Source organism: Oncorhynchus mykiss, chromosome 10 (assembly GCF_057628025.1).
Source record: "Oncorhynchus mykiss isolate SJ-2025 chromosome 10, ASM5762802v1, whole genome shotgun sequence".
NCBI classification, from domain to species: domain Eukaryota; kingdom Metazoa; phylum Chordata; class Actinopteri; order Salmoniformes; family Salmonidae; genus Oncorhynchus; species Oncorhynchus mykiss.
The window spans coordinates 57,570,001-57,591,318 of NC_143031.1; the positions used below are offsets into that span (position 1 = coordinate 57,570,001).

General features: G+C 45.4%; 1 protein-coding gene across 2 annotated transcripts in view; it reads right to left on the minus strand.

Moving 5' to 3' along the window:
* Positions 1 to 21,318, minus strand: part of ctnna2 (catenin (cadherin-associated protein), alpha 2) — a 665,994-nt gene that overhangs the window by 468,921 nt on the left and 175,755 nt on the right. For both annotated transcript variants that reach the window (XM_036933400.2, XM_036933401.2), the window contains one exon: positions 19,825 to 20,091. In XM_036933400.2, coding sequence (XP_036789295.1) covers positions 19,825 to 20,091 — 267 coding nt within the window. The remainder of the gene's footprint in view (positions 1 to 19,824; positions 20,092 to 21,318) is intronic.

Consider the following 21,318-nt stretch of genomic DNA (forward strand, 5'->3'; position numbering starts at 1 on the left):
AAATGCACGAGCGAGCACACACACACACACACACACACACACACACACACACACACACACACACACACACACACACACACACACACACACACACACACACACACACACACACACACAAAACCTGACACCAGATTTGTTCCACAGTCAGACTATTCCATAATCAAACCCCCTTCAAAATCTGCATGACAAAAACATCCAAACACCTCCCTAATCACTTCCCCTTGGTGGGTATTGGCAACGAGGCACACTCCCTACTGAGTGACAGAGAGTGAGGGGAGGGGATGTTGTTACTATTACACGCGCACAAACAAACAAACACACACACACGCACCCTCCTAAGCATCCGTCTCTCACCTGACACTGCGGCATGACATACTACACCTGACACTGCGGCATGACATAAACCTCATTTATGAGGTTCACCATATCAGGCACCAGTTGCTAATTTGAGAGACGTCTTTTTATCCACCAATAGAAATAATATCCCACACACACTCCCGTCTGACTATTGTGACTGGCTGTCCTACACAGACAGAGTGAATCAGATCTCCCCTAAGACCTGTCTTCTTTAGAGTGTCGTGTGTCTGTGTGTGTCAGTCAGTAACAGACAGTTGCTACAATAGGATTCAATAGGATTCAATAGGATTCATTGCTACGCTAGGCTAGTGCAATCCAGTTATGGAACATAATGGATGTGGATAAAAGGCTAGGGTGCTAGGATCCCTGTAAGTATATATACACACTGCTCAAAAAATAAAGGGAACACTAAAATAACACATTCTAGATCTGAATGAATGAAATATTCTTATTAAATACTTTTTTCTTTACATAGTTGAATGTGCTGACAACAAAATCACACAAAAATTATCAATGGAAATCAAATTTATCAACCCATGGAGGTCTGGATTTGGAGTCACACTCAAAATTAAAGTGGAAAACCACACTACAGGCTGATCCAACGTTGATGTAATGTCCTTAAAACAAGTCAAAATGAGGCTCAGTAGTGTGTGTGGCCTCTGCGTGCCTGTATGACCTCCCTACAATGCCTGGGCATGCTCCTGATGAGGTGGCGGATGGTCTCCTGAGGGATCTCCTCCCAGACCTGGACTAAAGCATCCGCCAACTCCTGGACAGTCTGTGGTGCATGGAGCGAGACATGATGTCCCAGATGTGCTCAATTGGATTCAGGTCTGGGGAACGGGAGGACCAGTCCATAGCATCAATGCCTTCCTCTTGCAGGAACTGCTGATACACTCCAGCCACAATAGGTCTAGCATTGTCTTGCATTAGGAGGAACCCAGGGCCACCCGCACCAGCATATGGTCTCACAAGGGGTCTGAGGATCTCATCTCGGTACCTAATGGCAGTCAGGCTACCTCTGGCGAGCACATGGAGGGCTGTGCGGCTCCACAAAGAAATGCCACCCCACACCATGACTGACCCACCGCCAATCCGGTCATGCTGGAGGATGTTGCAGGCAGCTGAATGTTCTCCACGGCGTCTCCAGACTGTCACGTCTGTCACATGTGCTCAGGGTGAACCTGCTTTCATCTGTGAAGAGCACAGGGCGCCAGTGGCGAATTTGCCAATCTTGGTGTTCTCTGGCAAATGCCAAAAGTCCTGCACGGCGTTGGGCTGTAAGCACAACCCCTAACTGTGGACGTCGGGCCCTCATACCACCCTCATGGAGTCTGTTTCTGACCCTTTGAGCAGACACATGCACATTTGTGGCCTGCTGGAGGTCATTTTGCAGGGCTCTGGCAGTGCTCCTCCTGCTCCTCCTTGCACAAAGGCGGAGGTATCAGTCCTGCTGCTGGGTTGTTGCCCTTCTACGGCCTCCTCCATGTCTCCTGATGTACTGGCCTGTCTCCTGGTAGCGCCTCCATTCTCTGGACACTACGCTGACAGACACAGCAAACCTTCTTGCCACAGCTCGCATTGATGTGCCATCCTGGATGAGCTGCACTACATGAGCCACTTGTGTGGGTTGTAGACTCCGTCTCATGCTACCACTAGAGTGAAAGCACCGCAAGCATTCAAAAGTGACCAAAACATCAGCCAGGAAGCATAGGAACTGAGAAGTGGTCTGGTCACCACCTGCAGAACCACTCCTTTATTGGGGGTGTTATTGCCTATAATTTCCACCTGTTGTCTATTCCATTTGCACAACAGCATGTGAAATGTATTGTCAATCATTGTTGCTTCCGAAGTGGACAGTTTGATTTCACAGAAGTGTGATTGACTTGGAGATACATTGTGTTGTTTAAGTGTTCCCTTTATTTTTTTGAGCAGTGCTCTGTTATGTAGGTAAGTACCTTGTTGATGCTGCACTGAATGCCCCAAACACACACACACACACACACACACACACACACACACACACACACACACACACACACTGACAGATAAAGAACATCATGGCAGGTAGAAAATAATGTCTCACACCTACACATCAGATAGAAAGTATCTGAACAGAAAACAGCCGGGAGGACGTAAAGATGAAAACAACAGCAACACACGTCAAATAATCCAGACTGACTTGGATCTCTGCCGCAGGCTCCACGGCACTGCACCACGCGTACGCAGGAGCCTGTGTGTGTGTGTGTGTGTGTGTGTGTGTGTGTGTCTGTGTGTGTGTGTGTGTGTGTGTGAGAGAGAGAGAAGTGCCTCTCCAGCCGGCTCAGGGAGGGAGGGAACGAGGGAGGAGAGGAAAGGAATGCTGACTGGGTTCTCTCAGTGGGTAGCTGGAGAAGAGGCTGAATGAGTAAGTATCCACTAGCCACCAGACGAAAGGTCAGGGGTCAACACACGCAAACACAAAACACACCCACTGAAGACCAACATTATTATCTTTGGTCAGCTCAGCAGCACCTAGCAATTAGCTAGCGGTGGAGCATTTCATCTGTAAGAGTCTCGTGTGTCAATCTAAGTAACACATTATGAATGTGCTATTCAATGTGTTTCTATGGGCTACAGCAGTAAAGACCAAATTCAATGTTTTTATCAAATCATTTTGCAATACCTAAAGGCGTCCTAATTTTTTTTTTAAATGGAATAGGTTAAATAGACCAATAACATCTACATCAAACACCAGGAGTTATGTACCCTAGCCTACATCTCGTTAATGCTACACTACTAGCTAGAGGTGTAGGGCAGGCTCTCTCTCTCTCTCTCTCTCTCTCTCTCTCTCTCTCTCTCTCTCTCTCTCTCTCTCTCTCTCTCTCTCTCTCTCTCTCTCTCTCTCTCTCTCTCTCTCTCTCTCTCTCTCTCTCTCTCTCTCTCTCTCTCTCTCTCTCTCTCTCTCTCTCTCTCTCTCTCTCTCTCTCTCTCTCTCTCTCTCTCTGGTCTATCTCTCTCTCTATCTCCAGCTCTCTCTATCTGTCTCCCTCTCTTTCTCTGGTCTCTGGTCTCTCTCTCTCTCTGTGTCTCTCTCTCTTTCTCTGGTCTCTGGTCTGTCTCTCTCTGTCTCTCTCTCTCTGTCTCTCTCTGTCTCTCTGGTCTCTGGTCTGTCTCTCTCTCTCTGTCTCTCTCTCTCTCTCTGGTCTGTCTCATACTTTCTCTCTGGTCTGTCTTGCTCTCTCTCTCTCTCTGGTCTGTCTCTCTCTCTCTCTCTCTCTGGTCTCTCTCTCTCTTTCTCTGGTCTGTCTCGCTCTCTCTCTGGTCTGTCTCGTACTCGCTCTCTGTTCTGTCTTGCTCTCTCTCTCTCTCTCTGATCTGTCTCTCTCTCTCTCTCTCTCTCTCTCTCTCTCTCTCTCTCTCTCTCTCTCTCTCTCTCTCTCTCTCTCTCTCTCTCTCTCTCTCTCTCTCTCTCTCTCTCTCTCTCTCTCTCTCTCTCTCTCTCTCTCTCTCTCTCTCTCTCTATCTCCAGCTCTCTCTATCTGTCTCCCTCTCTTTCTCTGGTCTCTGGTCTCTCTCTCTCTCTGTGTCTCTCTCTCTTTCTCTGGTCTCTGGTCTGTCTCTCTCTGGCTCTCTCTCTCTGTCTCTCTCTGTCTCTCTGGTCTCTGGTCTGTCTCTCTCTCTCTGTCTCTCTCTCTCTCTCTGGTCTGTCTCATACTTTCTCTCTGGTCTGTCTTGCTCTCTCTCTCTCTCTGGTCTGTCTCTCTCTCTCTCTCTCTCTGGTCTCTCTCTCTCTTTCTCTGGTCTGTCTCGCTCTCTCTCTGGTCTGTCTCGTACTCGCTCTCTGTTCTGTCTTGCTCTCTCTCTCTCTCTCTGATCTGTCTCTCTCTCTCTCTCTCTGGTCTCTCTCTCTCTTTCTCTGGTCTGTCTCGCTCTCTCTCTGGTCTGTCTCGTACTCGCTCTCTGTTCTGTCTTGCTCTCTCTCTCTCTCTCTCTCTCTCTGATCTCTCTCTCTCTCTCTCTCTCGCTCTCTCTGGTCTGTCTCGCTCTCTCTCTCTCTCTGGTCTGTCTCGCTCTTTCTCTGGTCAGTCTCACGCTCTCTCTCTCTCTCTCTCTCTGGTCTGTCTCGCTCTCTCTCTCTCTCTCTGGTCTGTCTCGCTCTCTCTCTCGTCTGTCTCGCTCTCTCTCTCTCTCTCTCGTCTGTCTCGCTCTCTGTCTCTCTCTGGTCTGTCTCGCTCTCTGTCTCTCTCTCTCTAAGCAGTTAAGAAAGAAGCCACTGGAAAAGGGATTTAAAAAAAATAATGGATTGAAAAGTGATACAGCAATGCCCCCTACTGGTGTACTGGCTGTACTGTGGAAGCTCCTGTTTCTGCCTTTTCACTTCAAGTAGAGGGTCAAATACGATTTAAACAGACATCTGATAGCAGCAAAGCCAATGTGACACGTAAAGGCCGACCGCCGGACAATCCTGCCGTATTAATAGATGTTGTCCAAATGTGTGTGTGTGTGTGTGTGTGTCCACTGTTGGAGCCAATCCTGCCATATTGATAGATGTCCAAATGTGTGTGTGTGTGTGTCAATGGAGGCTGCTGAGGGGAGAACGCCACAAAATAATGTCCGGGAAGGGAGCGAATAGAATGGCATCAAACACATAGAAACCATGGAAACCATGGAAACCATGCGTTTGATGTGTTTGAAACCATCCCACTGATTCCGCTCCAGTCATCACCACGAGCCCGTCCAAGTGTATAGTTGTGTGTGTGTGTGTGTGTGTGTGTGTGCATGCGTCTGTTTGTGTGTGTGCGTGTGTTTGTGTGAGTGTGTGTTTGGTTTGGTTTGGTTTGGTTTGGTTTGGTGTGTGTGTGTGTGTGTGTGTGTGTGTGTGTGTGTGTGTGTGTGTGTGTGTCCAGCAGCTCAAAAGCCAGAGTCTCATCTCATTTGCTACTAGAAGGGTAAAAGGGATTGACTGAGGGGAGCTTTGAGGCAATCATTTTGATGTGAAACGCAATTACATTAAAGAGCTCTGCAGGGCGCCGACAGAGGCATCGTTCCTCATCTAACTCCGCTCATATCAACTAACGGGAAGACAGCAGTACAACCAAACAGGTCGAAGGAAGAAGCTTGCTTTGTATCCTGGCTTGACAGTCAGATCCCGTTGGTGTGTGTGTGTGTGTGTGTGCGCGCGTGCGTGCGTTAGCTTTCAACTAACTGCATGACATTACCAAGAGTAATTATTGCTGTAATGTTGCATATTCACTCTAGCTCTGTGTGTACATAGTGGATGCGTCTCTAATGGCACCCTGTTCAATATACAGTGCACTACTTTTGACCATGGCCCATTTCGCCAAACGTACGCCACTATATATGGAATAGGAAATAGGGTATAGGGTGCCATTTGGGACTCAAACAGTGATTCACGGCTAGCCCTGTTCTGCAATCCAAATGCCGATGGCTCTAGGTGTTCCATTTCATCTGAATGGGAGACAGAGGCCCCGAGGGCCAATATTTAAAAGGCTCTGTGTGCTAGTACAGTAGCTCAATGCAGCACAAGGCCGGAGAGATGGGGAGGGACAGTGATAGAGAGAGGGGAGAGTATGTCTGCCTGTCTGTCTATCTATACTGTAGGTCTCTCTGTCAATGTTTGCATGCGCAGGCAACGTTAGTGTGTGTGACTTTGGCTAGTCCCAGTCATCACAGAAGTCAGCCAGTCAGCCAGTCAGCCCATCAGCCAGTCAGTGAGTCAGCCAGCCAGCCAGTCAGTCAGCCAGCCAGCCAGCCAGCCAGTCAGTCAGCCAGCCAGCCAGTCCCCTATAAAGCAGACCTAATGCACTCCCGGTTCATAGCTAGCAACCCACTGTGGGTCTGTGGCTGGGCTCACTAGTGTGAGCTACTATGGTCTATGGACATATGAGTGCGAGCTGAAGTCTCCAGTACCCCCCCCCCCCAAATAGGAGCAATAGGTGCAATACATAGGGGCTGTCAAATAAAATCAATCAACCCTCCTCCCTTCTCTAAAAATATTATGAAGTACGGCTTTGGCCTTTTGGAGGAACCAACAGGTCTCCCTCACCATACCCACGGCTTTCTCATCAGGGAGTCAAAGGGTCATTTGAGGTTGATAGCCTAAAAGGTACGTTCTCCTTCATGAAAGATGTATTTGAACCTCAAATCGGACAACCTAAAGGAAAAAAAATATGATTTAAAAGGACATGAATGGATCTTTCGGGTTCAGGTAGCTACCAGTAAATGTCCTGAGTTGACCTTCTCATGTTAAAAGTGTTTTGTCAGGAGGAGTCTTATTCATAAGCTGCCCTTTCATTTCCATCTGTCCTTCTCCTTCTCCCTCTCCCTCTCCTTCTTCTCCTTCTCCCTCTCCTTCTCCTTCTCCCTCTCCTTCTCCTTCTCCCTCTCCTTCTCCTTCTCCCTCTCCTTCTCCCTCTCCTTCTCCTCCTTCTCCTCCTTCTCCTTTGCCCTCTCCCTCTCCTTCTCCTCCTTCTTCTCCTTCTCCTTCTCCCTCTCCCTCTCCCTCTCCCTCTCCCTCTCCCTCTCCCTCTCCTTCTCCTTCTCCTTCTCCTCCTTCTCCCTCTCCCTCTCCCTCTCCCTCTCCTTCTCCCTCTCCTTCTCCCTCTCCCTCTCCCTCTCCTTCTTCTCCCTCTCCTTCTCCTTCTTCTCCCTCTCCTTCTCCTCCTTCTCCCTCTCCCTCTCCCTCTCCTTCTCCCTCTCCCTCTCCTTCTCCTCCTTCTCCCTCTCCTTCTCCTCCTTCTTCCTCTCCTTCTCCTTCTCCTCCTCCTTCTCCTTCTCCTTCTCCTTCTCCAGCCTCAGCTCTAGTCTGAGTGTCACATTGCTCAATAACCTCAGCTAACCTTTGTCTGTCTGTGTGCTCCTATGAGGAGAGGAGAGGGGAGAGAACAGAGATATGTTATTTTAAAAGAGCTCAACCAGCCCTTTTTAATTTGGGAAGGTTTGGTCATGGCTCGACCTTGACAGGCCACTGCAGGCCTTACTCTGTGGGACAGGGGATATCGATACTAAATACCAAAAAAATGTCATTCAACTCGTCGTTCAAACGCAAAAGTTTGATACCCGTTCCAAAGAGTCAACGCAGAGAGGCGGTACTGAGTACACACAGACTAACAATACATTCAATATAGCTTGGCTAACATCTACTGCAGAGCAGTGTCATTTGCCTGCTCCTTCTCCAAAGGTCACTGTGTGGGATTCATTAGCTTTGGTAGAGAAGGAGTTCGCAGAAATGAGAAAAGGTGGAGTAATAGATGGAGTAATAAAATAAGGATATTTGATCTAAAATAATAGGAGAGATGTACTTTGTTCGTGTTTTTCATTAGACACCATCCCCTGGACTGGAGTGCAGGTTGGTTCTGTGAGTGATGAATATTCATTTGGCCTGGGGAGGTGAGGAAGAGTAAGCATGCGACATGCTCTGTCGTCTGACATATTACATTCTCTCTGATCAGGGGCTAGGTGTTGGAGGGAAGGGGGAGGGGGGGGGGGGGGGGGTGTTCTGATCAGGGGCTAGGTGTTGGGGGGAAGGGGGGGGGGGTGTTCTGATCAGGGGCTAGGTGTTGGAGGGAAGGGGGGGGGGGTATTCTGATCAGGGGCTAGGTGTTGGAGGGAAGGGGGGGGGTGTGCTGATCAGGGGCTAGGCGTTGGAGGGAAGGGGGGGGGGGTGTTCTGATCAGGGGCTAGGTGTTGGAGGGAAGGGGGAGGGGGGGTGTTCTGATCAGGGGCTAGGTGTTGGGGGGAAGGGGGGGGTGTTCTGATCAGGGGATCGGTGTTGGAGGGAAGGGGGGGGGTGTTCTGATCAGGGGCTAGGTGTTGGAGGGAAGGGGGGGGGGGTGTTCTGATCAGGGGCTAGGCGTTGGAGGGAAGGGGGGGGGGTTCTGATCAGGGGCTAGGCGTTGGAGGGAAGGGGGGGGGGTTCTGATCAGGGGCTAGGTGTTGGAGGGAAGGGGGCGGGGGTGTTTTGATGCAAAATGCAATTACAAAATAAACGCTGGATTGAAAAATTGAAGAAAGTAAGAGGGAAGACCGTGAAGAGGCTACCGGAGTCCACTGCTTTCTACAATGTGTCCAATGCTTTCTACAATGTGTCCAATGCTTTCTACAATGTGTCCAATGCTTTCTACAATGTGTCCAATGCTCTCTACAATGTGTCCAATGCTCTCTACAATGTGTCCAATGCTCTCTACAATGTGTCCAATGCTCTCTACAATGTGTCCAATGCTCTCTACAATGTGTCCAATGCTTTCTACAATGTGTCCAATGCTTTCTACAATGTGTCCAATGCTCTCTACAATGTGTCCAATGCTTTCTACAATGTGTCCAATGCTTTCTACAATGTGTCCAATGCTTTCTACAATGTGTCCAATGCTCTCTACAATGTGGCCAATGCTTTCTACAATGTGTCCAATGTTAAATATAATATTCTCTCAACATACATTTGACTAAATCATATATCTGATACACAAACTACACAGCTATCCTCCTTCACATCAACAAACAGCCTTCCCTTTAGATTGCTTCACTCATTTGTGAATAGATTGGCTGGGCCTATTTCCGCTTCCATCCATCCCTCCATCCCTTCTAACTCCAGTCCAGCTCAGTCCAACCCAGTCCAGTTCGGTCCAGACCAGTCCACCGAGGTGACAAGAAAGAGACTGACCCAGTCTGAGGACACCAAAATGACACCCTATTCCCTATAAAGTGCACTACTTTTGACCAGAGCCTGGTTTTCCCTAGATGTGGAATAGGGTGCCATTAGGGATGCAGACCAGGACTGATCGACCCCGTCATCACACACACCCATCTCCTGAAGAGTTCCATTACTGAAATCAATGTGTGTGCACTGTGGATGTGTGTGTGTGTGTTTGCGCATGGACGTGCATAAACCCCTACGACCTGTGTATCGTCCTACAGGAGTGTACGTGTTTGTGTGTGTGTGTGTGTGTGTTTCTTCGCGTATGTGTGTCCAGCCGTTGCATTGCCTAACATATAGTGTCTCCGTCTACAGGCTGGGGCTGTGTGGTATAGTGTAGCAGGAATCAATCATGAACGAGCAGCTTCAGGGGAGCACACACTGACTGGCAGAGGGCAATTTGTCTCATTTAACTGTTGCCTACCTACTGGAATCAAATTAGCTTTGCACTTTTTGCTTTCTGAAAGCCAAACTGTTTTACATAAAAAGCAAAGTAGATCGAATTACCATAACATGTACCTTTGCAGAGAAGGTAACATTGGCACAGTAGAGGGAGCGGTTGGAATTCACTGAACAAGAGCCCCTGCCAATGCCACCATTGCATTCTTATTGAGTTCTTTGGAGGATATAGCCAGAAACCACATTTTCTGGTTCACTTTAAAGATACATTTTTGTGCCATGCTCTCCCCTGTCAGATGGTTATCTAGCACACATACAAGATAATTAACTAAGTTTACTTCTTTTTTATTTCACCTTTATTTAACCAGGTAGGCAAGTTGAGAACAAGTTGTCATTTACAACTGCGACCTGGCCAAGAGAAAGCAAAGCAGTGCGACAAAAACAACAACAGAGAGTTACACATGGAATAAACAAATGTACAGTCCATAACACTATTGTCACGCCCTGGTCAAAGTATTTTGTGTTTATCTTCATTTATTTTGGTCAGGCCAGGGTGTGGCATGGGTTTTTGTATGTGGTGTGTTGGGATTGTAGCTTAGTGGGGTGTTCTAGTGAAGTCTATGGCTGTCTGAAGTGGTTCTCAATCACGGTTGGGACTGTGTTCTTTGGCTTGCAAGCCTCCCCCTTTTTCCTCCAAACATAACGATGGTCATTATGGCCAAACAGTTCTATTTTTGTTTCATCAGACCAGAGGACATTTCTCCAAAAAGTATGATCTTTGTCCTCATGTGCAGTTGCAAACCGTAGTCTGTTTTTTAATGGCGGTTTTGGAGCAGTGGCTTCTTCCTTGCTGAACGGCCAGAACGCGTCTCCATCCTGAGCGGTATGACGGTTGCGTGGTCCCATGGTGTTTGTACTTGCGTACTATTATTTGTACAGATGAACCTGGTCCCTTCAGGCGTTTGGAAATTGCTCCCAAGGATGAACCAGACTTGTGGAGGTTTACATTTTTTCTTTTGATTGTCCCATGATGTCAAGTAAAGAGGCACTCAGTTTCAAGGTAAGCCTTGAAATACACCCACAGGTACACCTCCAATGGACTCAAATTATACAGTGCCTTGCGAAAGTATTCGGCCCCCTTGAACTTTGCGACCTTTTGCCACATTTCAGGCTTCAAACATAAAGATATAAAACTGTATTTTTTTGTGAAGAATCAACAACAAGTGGGACACAATCATGAAGTGGAACGACATTTATTGGATATTTCAAACTTTTTTAACAAATCAAAAACTGAAAAATTGGGCATGCAAAATTATTCAGCCCCCTTAAGTTAATACTTTGTAGCGCCACCTTTTGCTGCGATTACAGCAGTAAGTCGCTTGGGGTATGTCTCTATCAGTTTTGCACATCGAGAGACTGACATTTTTTCCCATTCCTCCTTGCAAAACAGCTCAAGCTCAGTGAGGTTGGATGGAGAGCATTTGTGAACAGCAGTTTTTAGTTCTTTCCACAGATTCTCGATTGGATTCAGGTCTGAACTTTGACTTGGCCATTCTAACACCTGGATATGTTTATTTTTGAACCATTCCATTGTAGATTTTGCTTTATGTTTTGGATCATTGTCTTGTTGGAAGACAAATCTCCGTCCCAGTCTCAGGTCTTTTGCAGACTCCATCAGGTTTTCTTCCAGAATGGTCCTGTATTTGGCTCCATCCATCTTCCCATCAATTTTAACCATCTTCCCTGTCCCTGCTGAAGAAAAGCAGGCCCAAACCATGATGCTGCCACCACCATGTTTGACAGTGGGGATGGTGTGTTCAGCTGTGTTGCTTTTATGCCAAACATAACGTTTTGCATTGTTGCCAAAAAGTTCAATTTTGGTTTCATCTGACCAGAGCACCTTCTTCCATATGTTTGGTGTGTCTCCCAGATGGCTTGTGGCAAACTTTAAACAACACTTTTTATGGATATCTTTAAGAAATGGCTTTCTTCTTGCCACTCTTCCATAAAGGCCAGATTTGTGCAATATACAACTGATTGTTGTCCTATGGACAGAGTCTCCCACCTCAGCTGTAGATCTCTGCAGTTCATCCAGAGTGATCATGGGCCTCTTGGCTGCATCTCTGATCAGGTCTTCATCTCTGGCCAGGTCTTGGTAGATTTGCAGTGGTCTGATACTCCTTCCATTTCAATATTATCGCTTGCACAGTGCTCCTTGGGATGTTTAAAGCTTGGGAAATCTTTTTGTATCCAAATCCGGCTTTAAACTTCTTCACAACAGTATCTCGGACCTGCCTGGTGTGTTCCTTGTTCTTCATGATGCTCTCTGCGCTTTTAACGGACCTCTGAGACTATCACAGTGCAGGTGCATTTATACGGAGACTTGATTACACACAGGTGGATTGTATTTATCATCATTAGTCATTTAGGTCAACATTGGATCATTCAGAGATCCTCACTGAACTTCTGGATAGAGTTTGCTGCACGCCCAAGTTTGCACGCCCAATTTTTCAGTTTTTGATTTGTTAAAAAAGTTTGAAATATCCAATAAATGTCGTTCTACTTCATGATTGTGTCCCACTTGTTGTTGATTCTTCACAAAAAAATACAGTTTTATATCTTCATGTTTGAAGCCTGAAATGTGGCAAAAGGTCGCAAAGTTCAAGGGGGCCGAATACTTTCGCATGGCACTGTATCAATTAGCCTATCAAAAGCTTCTAAAGCCTGACATCATTTTCTGGAATTTTCCAAGCTGTTTAAAGGCACATTCAACTTAGTGCATGTAAACTTCTGACCCACTGGAATTATGATACAGGGAATGAATTATAATTGAAATAATCTGTCTGTAAATAATTGCTGGAAAAATTACTTGTGTCATGCAAGAAGTAGGTGTCCTAACCGACTTTCCAAAACTATAGTTGTCCACATATTCTAAGTCAGAACCGTCCAGAGTAGTGATGCTATGCGGGCAGCGATCGGTTGCATTTAGTTTTACTAGCGTTTAAGAGAAGTTGGAGGCCATGGAAGGAGTGTTGTATGGCTTTGAAGCTCGTTTGGAGGTTTGTTAACACAGTGTCCAAAGAAAGGCCAGATGTATACAGAATGGTGTCGTCTGCGTTGAGGTGGATCAAAAAATCCTAAGCAGCAAGATCGACATCACTGATACATACAAAGAAAAAGTCGGCCCGAGAATTGAACCCTGTGGCACCCCCATAGAGACTGCCCGAGGTCCGGACAACAGGCCCTCCGATTTGACACACTGAACACTGAACACTGAAGTAGTTAGTGAACCAGGCGAGGCAATCATTAGAGAAACCAAGGCTGCTGAGTCTGCCGATAAGAATGTGGTGATTGACAGAGTCGAAAGCCTTGGCCAGATGGCTGCACAGTACTGTTTTTTATCGATGGTGGTTATGATATCGTTTAGGACCTTGAGCGTGGCTGAGGTGCACCTGTAACCAGCTCGGAAACCGGATTGCATATAGCGGAGAAGGTACGTTGGGATTCGACGTGGTCGGTGATCTGTTTGTTCACAGACTTTAGAAAGGCAGGGCAGGATAGGAGATAGGTCTGTAACAGTTTGGGTCTAGAGTGTCTCCCCCTTTGAAGAGGGGGATGAACGAGGCCGCTTTCCAATCTTTAGGAATCTCAGACTATACGAAAGCAAGGTTGAACAGACTAGTAATAGGGGTTGCGACAATGGCGGCGGATAATTTTAGGAAGAGAGGGTCCAGATTGTCTAGCCCAGCTGATTTGTAGGGATTTGGGTTAAGGAGAAGGGGGTGTAGAGCTGTTGGCCGGGGTTGGGGTAGCCATGTGGAACGCGTGGCCAGCCGTAGAGGAATGCTTATTGAAATTCTCGATAATCATGGATTTATCGGTGGTGACAGTGTTTCCTAGCCTCGGTGCAGTGGGCAGCTGAGAGGAGGTGGTCTTATTCTCCATGGACTTTAGTGTCCCAAAACTTTTGAGTTAGTGCTGCAGGATGCAACGTATTTTGCTGTTATGTCACCTACTACCACCTTAACATTTGGGGATTTCCTCAGTTTCCCTTTGGACCCGAACAATATGGACTCTGTTTTTCCAAGATGAAGTGACAGCTTGTTGTCATATAGGCATTTGCTGACATTCAGAAGCTCAGCTTTCTCAACCACTTTTATGTCTTTGTGGGAAACCAACAGTGCAGAACCATCTGCATAGAGGAAAAATATACATGCAGATTTCAGATCATTTATATACGCAGAAAGAAAAGTGAACCCAGCACACTCCCTTGGGGTACCCCGCAGTTCAAGATTTATTGGTTTAGACAGGGTCCCATATACATCCACCATCTGTTCTCTTCCTTGCAGATAAGAGCTAACCCATTTTACGGCTATGTCGTTAAAGCCCATAGCTATTAGTTTAAGTAACAGAATCTCATGATCCATTGTATCAAACACCTTTTGGAGATCTAGCATAACATAACACAACACAAAATGTCCCTCCACCTACTTCCTTCCTGATGTCGTCAGTTAGATATAGTAGGCCAGTGTGGGTGGAATGGGATTTCCTAAAGCCAGATTGGAGCTCATATACTGTGGCAGGTTATGTAAGGAAATATAATCTGCTTGAACATAATAATCACCATCATAAAGACACACAGGCCGATAGTTTCCTTGATCTAACTTATTATTTTGTTGTTGTTGAGGAATGACCCTTGCACGTTTTAGTTCACTGGGAAAACACCCTAGTTCAACAGACAGATTCACAACGTGAGTTACACAGGGGGTGATAATTACCGCAGCTTCCTTTAGGAATCTAGGAGGAATGTTGTCAAGGCCAGTTCATTTGCAATGGTCAAGTTCTTTCAGCCTCTTTAGCACAGTTGACTCAGACTTAAAAAAAAAATTAAAACCTTTATTTAACTAGGCAAGTCAGTTAAGAACAAATTCTTATTTTCAATGACGTTCAAGGGCAACAGATTTGTACCTTGTCAGCTCGGGGGTTTGAACTTGCAACCTTCCGGTTACTAGGCCAACGCTCTAACCACTAGGCTACCCTGCTGCCCCGACTTGAATCCCCTGCTGCGAGCAACACTGCTGGACTTGACTTTCCCCATAAAAATCTGACTGACAAGGTAACTCTAACTAATGTATTAGCTATAGTCGTAAAATTGCTATTCAGACTGTCTGCAGCAACCACAGTCTTGCCTGATGTGACCTTTCCTCCAAAGTCCAAGCTAAGACGTTGAGCTTGAATCCGTTACCGTAACCAAACAGCTTCACACGCCATTCTCAAATATGTTGACATTAAAATAATCTTTCTTGGCCTTCTCTATCATCCTCTTAACCTAATTTCTTAATGTTTATAAATAATACAATCTGCCCTGGATTTCATGAACTCTACAAAGCGTTCATATCTAAGCTTAATTGCCTTTAAAATCTTATTGTTTATCCATGGTTCTGTTCTTTGCTTAGTTCTAACATTTTTTTTCTGGAGCCTCCTTGTCTACAGCATCTAAAAACAATAATTTAAAATTGCTGCAGGCATTTTTCACCTCATTGCATTTTAATAAGGCAGACCAGTCCAATTTGCTCAAACAATGAACAAAAACATCTGCACTATAGCTCTTCATAGACCTCATTTTTATTGGAGTTATGACAATTAAAAACAGTTTTATGAACCTTCCTTGTACAGAAAAATGATGCAAGGCTCGCTGAGCCCATAGTTTACAACCCCACTGTTTGACATCTTTGATCTATCCGACACCGACACAAAGTCAATGATGGTTTGGGTAGAAGGACAGACCCTGGTGGGCTGATTAATCAGCTGGTGTAAAGAAAACAGATTACATCAATTCTTAAGAGCTTTAAAAAGTTGCATTTTCCTTTTTGAGGATGTCTGTATTACATTTACAATCACCATTAACAAGAACATTTGATTTACCAAAATCTGTACAGTTTGAACAAGTCTCCTCCAACAATTCATAAACCTTATGCTGTTCTGGTGGTCTGTAACAGGTTCCGACTATAATGGGTTTGCATTTTGGTAATATAATGTCCAACCACACAGCTTCAATCTGATCTATAGTTAATTAAGTCAGGGCTTAAATCTGATCTATAGTTGAACCCAATATCTGATCTTACATAAATACAAACTCCCCCGCCTTCGCGATCGCAGTCTCTTCTAATTCCTACATCATTTACAACTTCAATCTCAGCATTTTTTAATCGAACCGTCTAGCCATGTTTCAAAGCCCTCCCACCTTACAGTTACTGGAGTGTAGGCGAAGGCTTCTAACGTCGAGATGAAGGATTGGTCGCCTTCTCGTGGGAAACACATTCTCTAGAGTCAAGTACTCCTCATCTGTTGAAACTGTCAGCTAAAATTGTTCACTTGAGATGAGTGTTGACTCTCTGCAGTCCAATCGCTGCACTGAAGCTCCATCCAGGATTCACCCTGCCATCTGACCTAGGGCTTGCCTTTCAGGTCCTCTGCCCCTATCCCCGTTTCGTTCCACATCCATTCGGCACAACAGACTGTCTCGTCTGGGGCCTCACTCGGCATCCTTGCCTGGTCGCGCTCGGACAGCAGATGGAAGCAGGAGGATTAGGTTGGTTGTCAGGATCAAGGTCTGTAAATTCCCTGTTTATTATGCATACCTGAAAGAGAGGGCTCCTACCCTTCTGTCTTTCTCCATTGTAGCATGCCGCTGCTCCAATGGATTCCTCACTAGAAAATGGGCCGGGGAACTGATGAACATGTCCAGACAGTAACAGGCATAGAGTAATTCAGAGGTTTTGTAATGGTCGTCGTCGTCTGATGAGGAAGAATCGGCCCAAAGCGTAGCGTGGTAAGTGTTCGTGACTTTTATTAAACTGAACACTAGAACAAAATAACAACGTGAATAAACGAAACCGAAACAGTCATGTCAGGTGCAGAACACTAAACAGAAAACAACTACCAACAAAACATAGGCGGGGGAAAGCTACCTAAGTATGGTTCCCAATCAGAGACAACGATAGTCAGCTGTCCCTGATTTGAGAACCATACCCGGCCAAAACAAAGAAATACAAAACATAGAAAAAGGAACATAGAATGCCCACCCCAAACCAAAATAGAGACATAAAAGCTCTCTAAGGTCAGGGCGTGACAGTTTTCCACCATCTATTTGGCGTTTACCTCCGACCTTAATCGCCCTTTTGGAGGGACTGTGCCAGCTGGGATATTTACGAACGTGTTAAATAGGGTTTATTTCCCGTGGCCAAAATGCTTTGTGCCAATCTGGTCTTTCAGCCTGATCTTCTGTTTAAAACCGCATACCTTGTTGAAAGGACATCAACATGATGTACAAAAAGGGCCAGTATCTATAAATGTTATATTTTAAAATCTTAAATTAAAACACTGCCAACACGCCAAACTTTACAGCTGTCATCTTGGATGTCGATCATGTATATCCAGACGTATAGATCTGTTTGTTCTGTATAGCCAATGACCACAGGAGTTGTCTGTACAACACCATAACAGATCTGGGACCAGGCTATATATTCACCACCATTTGAAAAATGTTTAACACATTCAATGTGATGTTTAGGCTTTGCATTTGATATATCTAAGGAAGTGTTAGCCTCATCTACATTGCAGGTGTTGAGTGACAGTTGTAGAGACAAGCTTGCAATTTTCAACTTTGCCACATGGGGTCACTATAATACAAATTAAATTCAGCTACCGGTCTACCTGTGGTCTATTTACAGCACATCATGCCCTGTAAAGGTGTCTGCATCACAGGAGGTTGGTGGCACCTTAATTGGGGAGGACAGGCTCATGGTAATGGCTGGAACGGAATATGTGGACTGGTATCAAATACATCCAACTCCAATGGTTTCCATGTGTTTGATGCCAATCCATATGCTCCGTTCCAGCCATTATTAGGAGCCGTCCTCCCCTCAGCAGCCTCCTGTGATCTGCATTCTAGGTTCCCTTGAAAAACGTGCATGAAAACGAGTCGTCTCTCGCTGAATGACAGCAAAGACTTGAAGAATCCCTACTGTTGACCAATCACCGACGTAGAGGCGTGGACTTAGCTTTCAAACTTCGGCTTACCTCTGAGACAAATGTAGTCACAGACAGCCATAAAATAAACAAATCATGAAAAATGTCGTCATAATATATGCACAAACTGTTCCGAACCGTTTAGGGTGGGAAGCATGAGGACACCTTAAAGAGGACCACAAACCACATGGTATGCTAGCCAAGCCAAAGGATAACACACGAGTGATGTGTTTTTGTTGCACTACAGCCTACTAAAGGTCCCATGCACAACCAATTTACACTTCAGGCATAATACACTCATGACACGGAACACTATCAGATTAACCAAAAATGCATTTAATAGCTGCTAATGTATTCAAAGCCACGCTTCGAACTACAATGACAATAATACATGCCCAATCAATCAAACCAATCACATTAGATATCATTACTTTTTCAATATTCTCCCTCAAAATATATTTCCTTATTAGTATGTAACTTAAATGGGGTTGGCAGGTAGCCTAGTGGTTAAGAAAGTTGGGCCAGTAGCCAAAAGGTTGCTGGTTTGAATTGCCGAGCAAGGCACTTAACTCTTGTTGCTCTGGATAAGAGCATCTGATATATGACTACATATCTAATGAAGAATGTTGAATTGCATTTTAATTTAATCATAAGGACGGTTCACTTTCAGTCCATGTATAGTCAGTATGACGACAGACAGCCAGTCGCTCTGATTCTAGATCAGCACTCCTAGTCTGAGATGGGCACTGCTCTGAATTCAATCCGCTGTGATCAGTCAAATGTGTATTTACAGTCGTCGGCCACTAGGTGGGAGCATTTAGTCATATTTCTCTAAGCAGCAGAAACAATTCTGGTATTTGCCACCGTTTGACGCCACTTCTTTGTACAAGTTGGCAATAATATTTAGGAATATCCTTGTAATTGATGTATTCCTCCAGTGCTGCCAGTGTGTGTACTGAAAGGGAAGTTAAATGAAATATTACATACAGAGATGCATGAAAACATGTGTACTGAAAGGGAAGTTAAATGAAATATTACATACAGAGATGCATGAAAACATGTGTACTGAAAGGGAAGTTAAATGAAAGATTACATACAGAGATGCATGAAAACATGTGTACTGAAAGGGAAGTTAAATGAAAGATTACATACAGAGATGCATGAAAACATGTGTACTTAAAGGGAGGTTAAATGAAAGATTACATACAGAGATGAATGAAAACAGCAGGGTTTCACGGCACCCTGTTCCCTATATGGTGCTCGTAGGGCTCTGGTCAAAAGTAGTACACTAGATAGGACAATACACAATAATGTACACGGACTTATCTGCTGAGGTGCCATTTGTTCAGCTTGTAAATTACCTGCCTCAGAGTAATCCTTTGATCCAATAGCGACGTTTAGAAATGCTCAGCCCGTACGCAAGGTGAATTAAGTCATCTGTCGAAGTTACTGTAAATCATATCATCACACAGGAAATAACAGACGATATGCAATACGTACGTGATGGTATCGCAGGCTGTGTTGGGGAATCAAAAGACTGAAGAGATGAATTTGGGAAAGTCAGTCCCACACACCTGAGGTGGGAAACGGAAGTGTGTTTGTGTGTCTTGTCTGGCTGTGTGTCTGTGTGTGTGTGTGTGTGCGCGTGCGTTAGTGTTTGTGTGCCTCTGTGACTCTCTCTCCCTTTGCAAATGTTAGTTGAATAATTCATGGTCTGATATAATTGTTGGCTGCGGTTGCAGATAGAGCCTTATCACGTCGTACGTCATGAAAAGGGTGTCAAAGCAATCTATTATGAAAGCAGAGGCAACAGAGACAACCCAAGCAGTTTGTTGAAAAAGAGAGCAAAAGTCTCTCTGAATCCAGATCTTTCGAGGCTTTGGGGGAGTGTGGTGACGGAATGTGAGAGTATATCAGCGGATGGATTCAGTGGTAATGCTAGTCAGCTGCATTCACTGTTCTGTCTCTCTGTGCAAGTCCATGGGTGTACAGTACCGTAGAGTAAATCAAGTGTAAAGTACTCTGGACAACTGTCAAACACTCTAACGTGTCTGCCCAAAAAAGCATCAATACAATACAAGAATCCGTTTCAAAGACGCTTTGCCAGAACGGTTGCCCTTTTGGAGAACACATGGATACAAGGCTAATACTTGTGATGTAGCCACAGAGCACAGAGAGAGGAAGGGGAGGAAACGGAAACCACTGCCTGGGACCCACCTGGGCACGGCCTTAGAAATAGACCACAGCCAGACTCACAGCCTTGCAGACACCGTAGAACTCCACACAACGCTTCCGACTTCATCACGGGGGCTGAGGAGAGCCAAATCGGTTACGGTACTCACGTCAAACTCGTTGAGGGCCGCGGCCAGTTCGCCGATGCCAGCGTGGCCGTGCTTCTCGTCGCCGGGCGAGGTGGCCTGGGCGGCGCTGCTGATGCCCCCGATGGCCTCCTGCACCTGCTTGAAGACGTAGTCGCGGTTGGCGCGCGTGGCTGCCACGTCCGGGTGGCGCAGGAAGGCCTGCGAGGCGGTGTAGAGCATGGTGGCGTTCTTCTTCAGGGCGCCGCGTGCCGCTGCCATTTCGTCCCGGCACTGGGGGTCTTTCAGCTCCTGAAAACGAGACGGGTGAGTTAGGAAATGTTATATACTGGTCAGGAAGTGCTATATACTGGTTAGGAAATGTTGTAGACTGTTTAGGAAATACTGTATAATGTTTAGGACATGTGTACTGTTTAGGAAATGTTATATATTGTCTAGAAAATGTTATGGTTAGGAAATGTTACACACTGAGTAAACCAAACATTAGGGACACCTGTTCTTTCCATGACATAGACTGCACCGGTTTGCATCAAGAACTGCAGCGCTCCTGGGTTTTTCACGATCAACTGTTCCCTGTGTGTATCGAGAATGGTACACCACCGAAAGGACATCCCGCCAACTTGACACAACTGTAGGAAGCATTGGAGTCAACATGGGTCAGCATCCCTGTGGAACGCTTTAGACACCTTGTAGAGTCCATGGCCTGACGAATTGCGGCTGTTCTGAGGGCAAAATTGGGCGGTGCAACTCAATATTAGGACGGTTGGGAAGGTGTGTGTCTATTAGGAAGGTGTATATTGGTTAGGAAAGGTTGTAAACTGTTTAGGAAACGTTATATACTGTAGGAAATGCTGTATAATTGTTAGGAATTGTTATATTGGTTAGGAAAATGTGAGATACTGGTTAAGAAATGTTATATTGCTTAGGAAATGCTGAACTTGTTAGGACATGCTACATATAAACATAGTAAACCTGCAGAATTTGACTAAGATACTAAACGTATTTGTTTTGAAGCAGTATTGGAATTGATTAGAAAAGTGTGAGGTACTGTCACTTTGTTTGAAATCACTCTCAAGATAATATTCGAACGAAGGCTGAATATTTCATGAAACACACTCAAATGAATCGTCACGTACCATTATTGTGGGCATAAGATGTGTGTTGATTTGAAAGTTCAACCTTGAGGCTTTAAATTGCATGCAATCAATAGGTCTACGCGCATTCTATTCACACACCATAAAGCCTTGATAGACAGACCTTCTTGATGTAAAGACGTACATTTCATGTGAAGCCAGTCCCCTCGAAGAGTGCAACTTCCGTGACCCAACAGTTCCGACTGAGAGTGTAACACATTACTTATCATGGATTTCCTGTCAAAACTCTACGTATGCATTATTAAGAGGTCTCCTTCTAAGAAAGGTAAAAAAAGCACTCCCTGAAAGACGTGCCACTTCCCAAAAGTACCCAAACTTAGTGGAGGTTTAAGAAGGCACTAAAAGACATTAACAATTTCCCCTG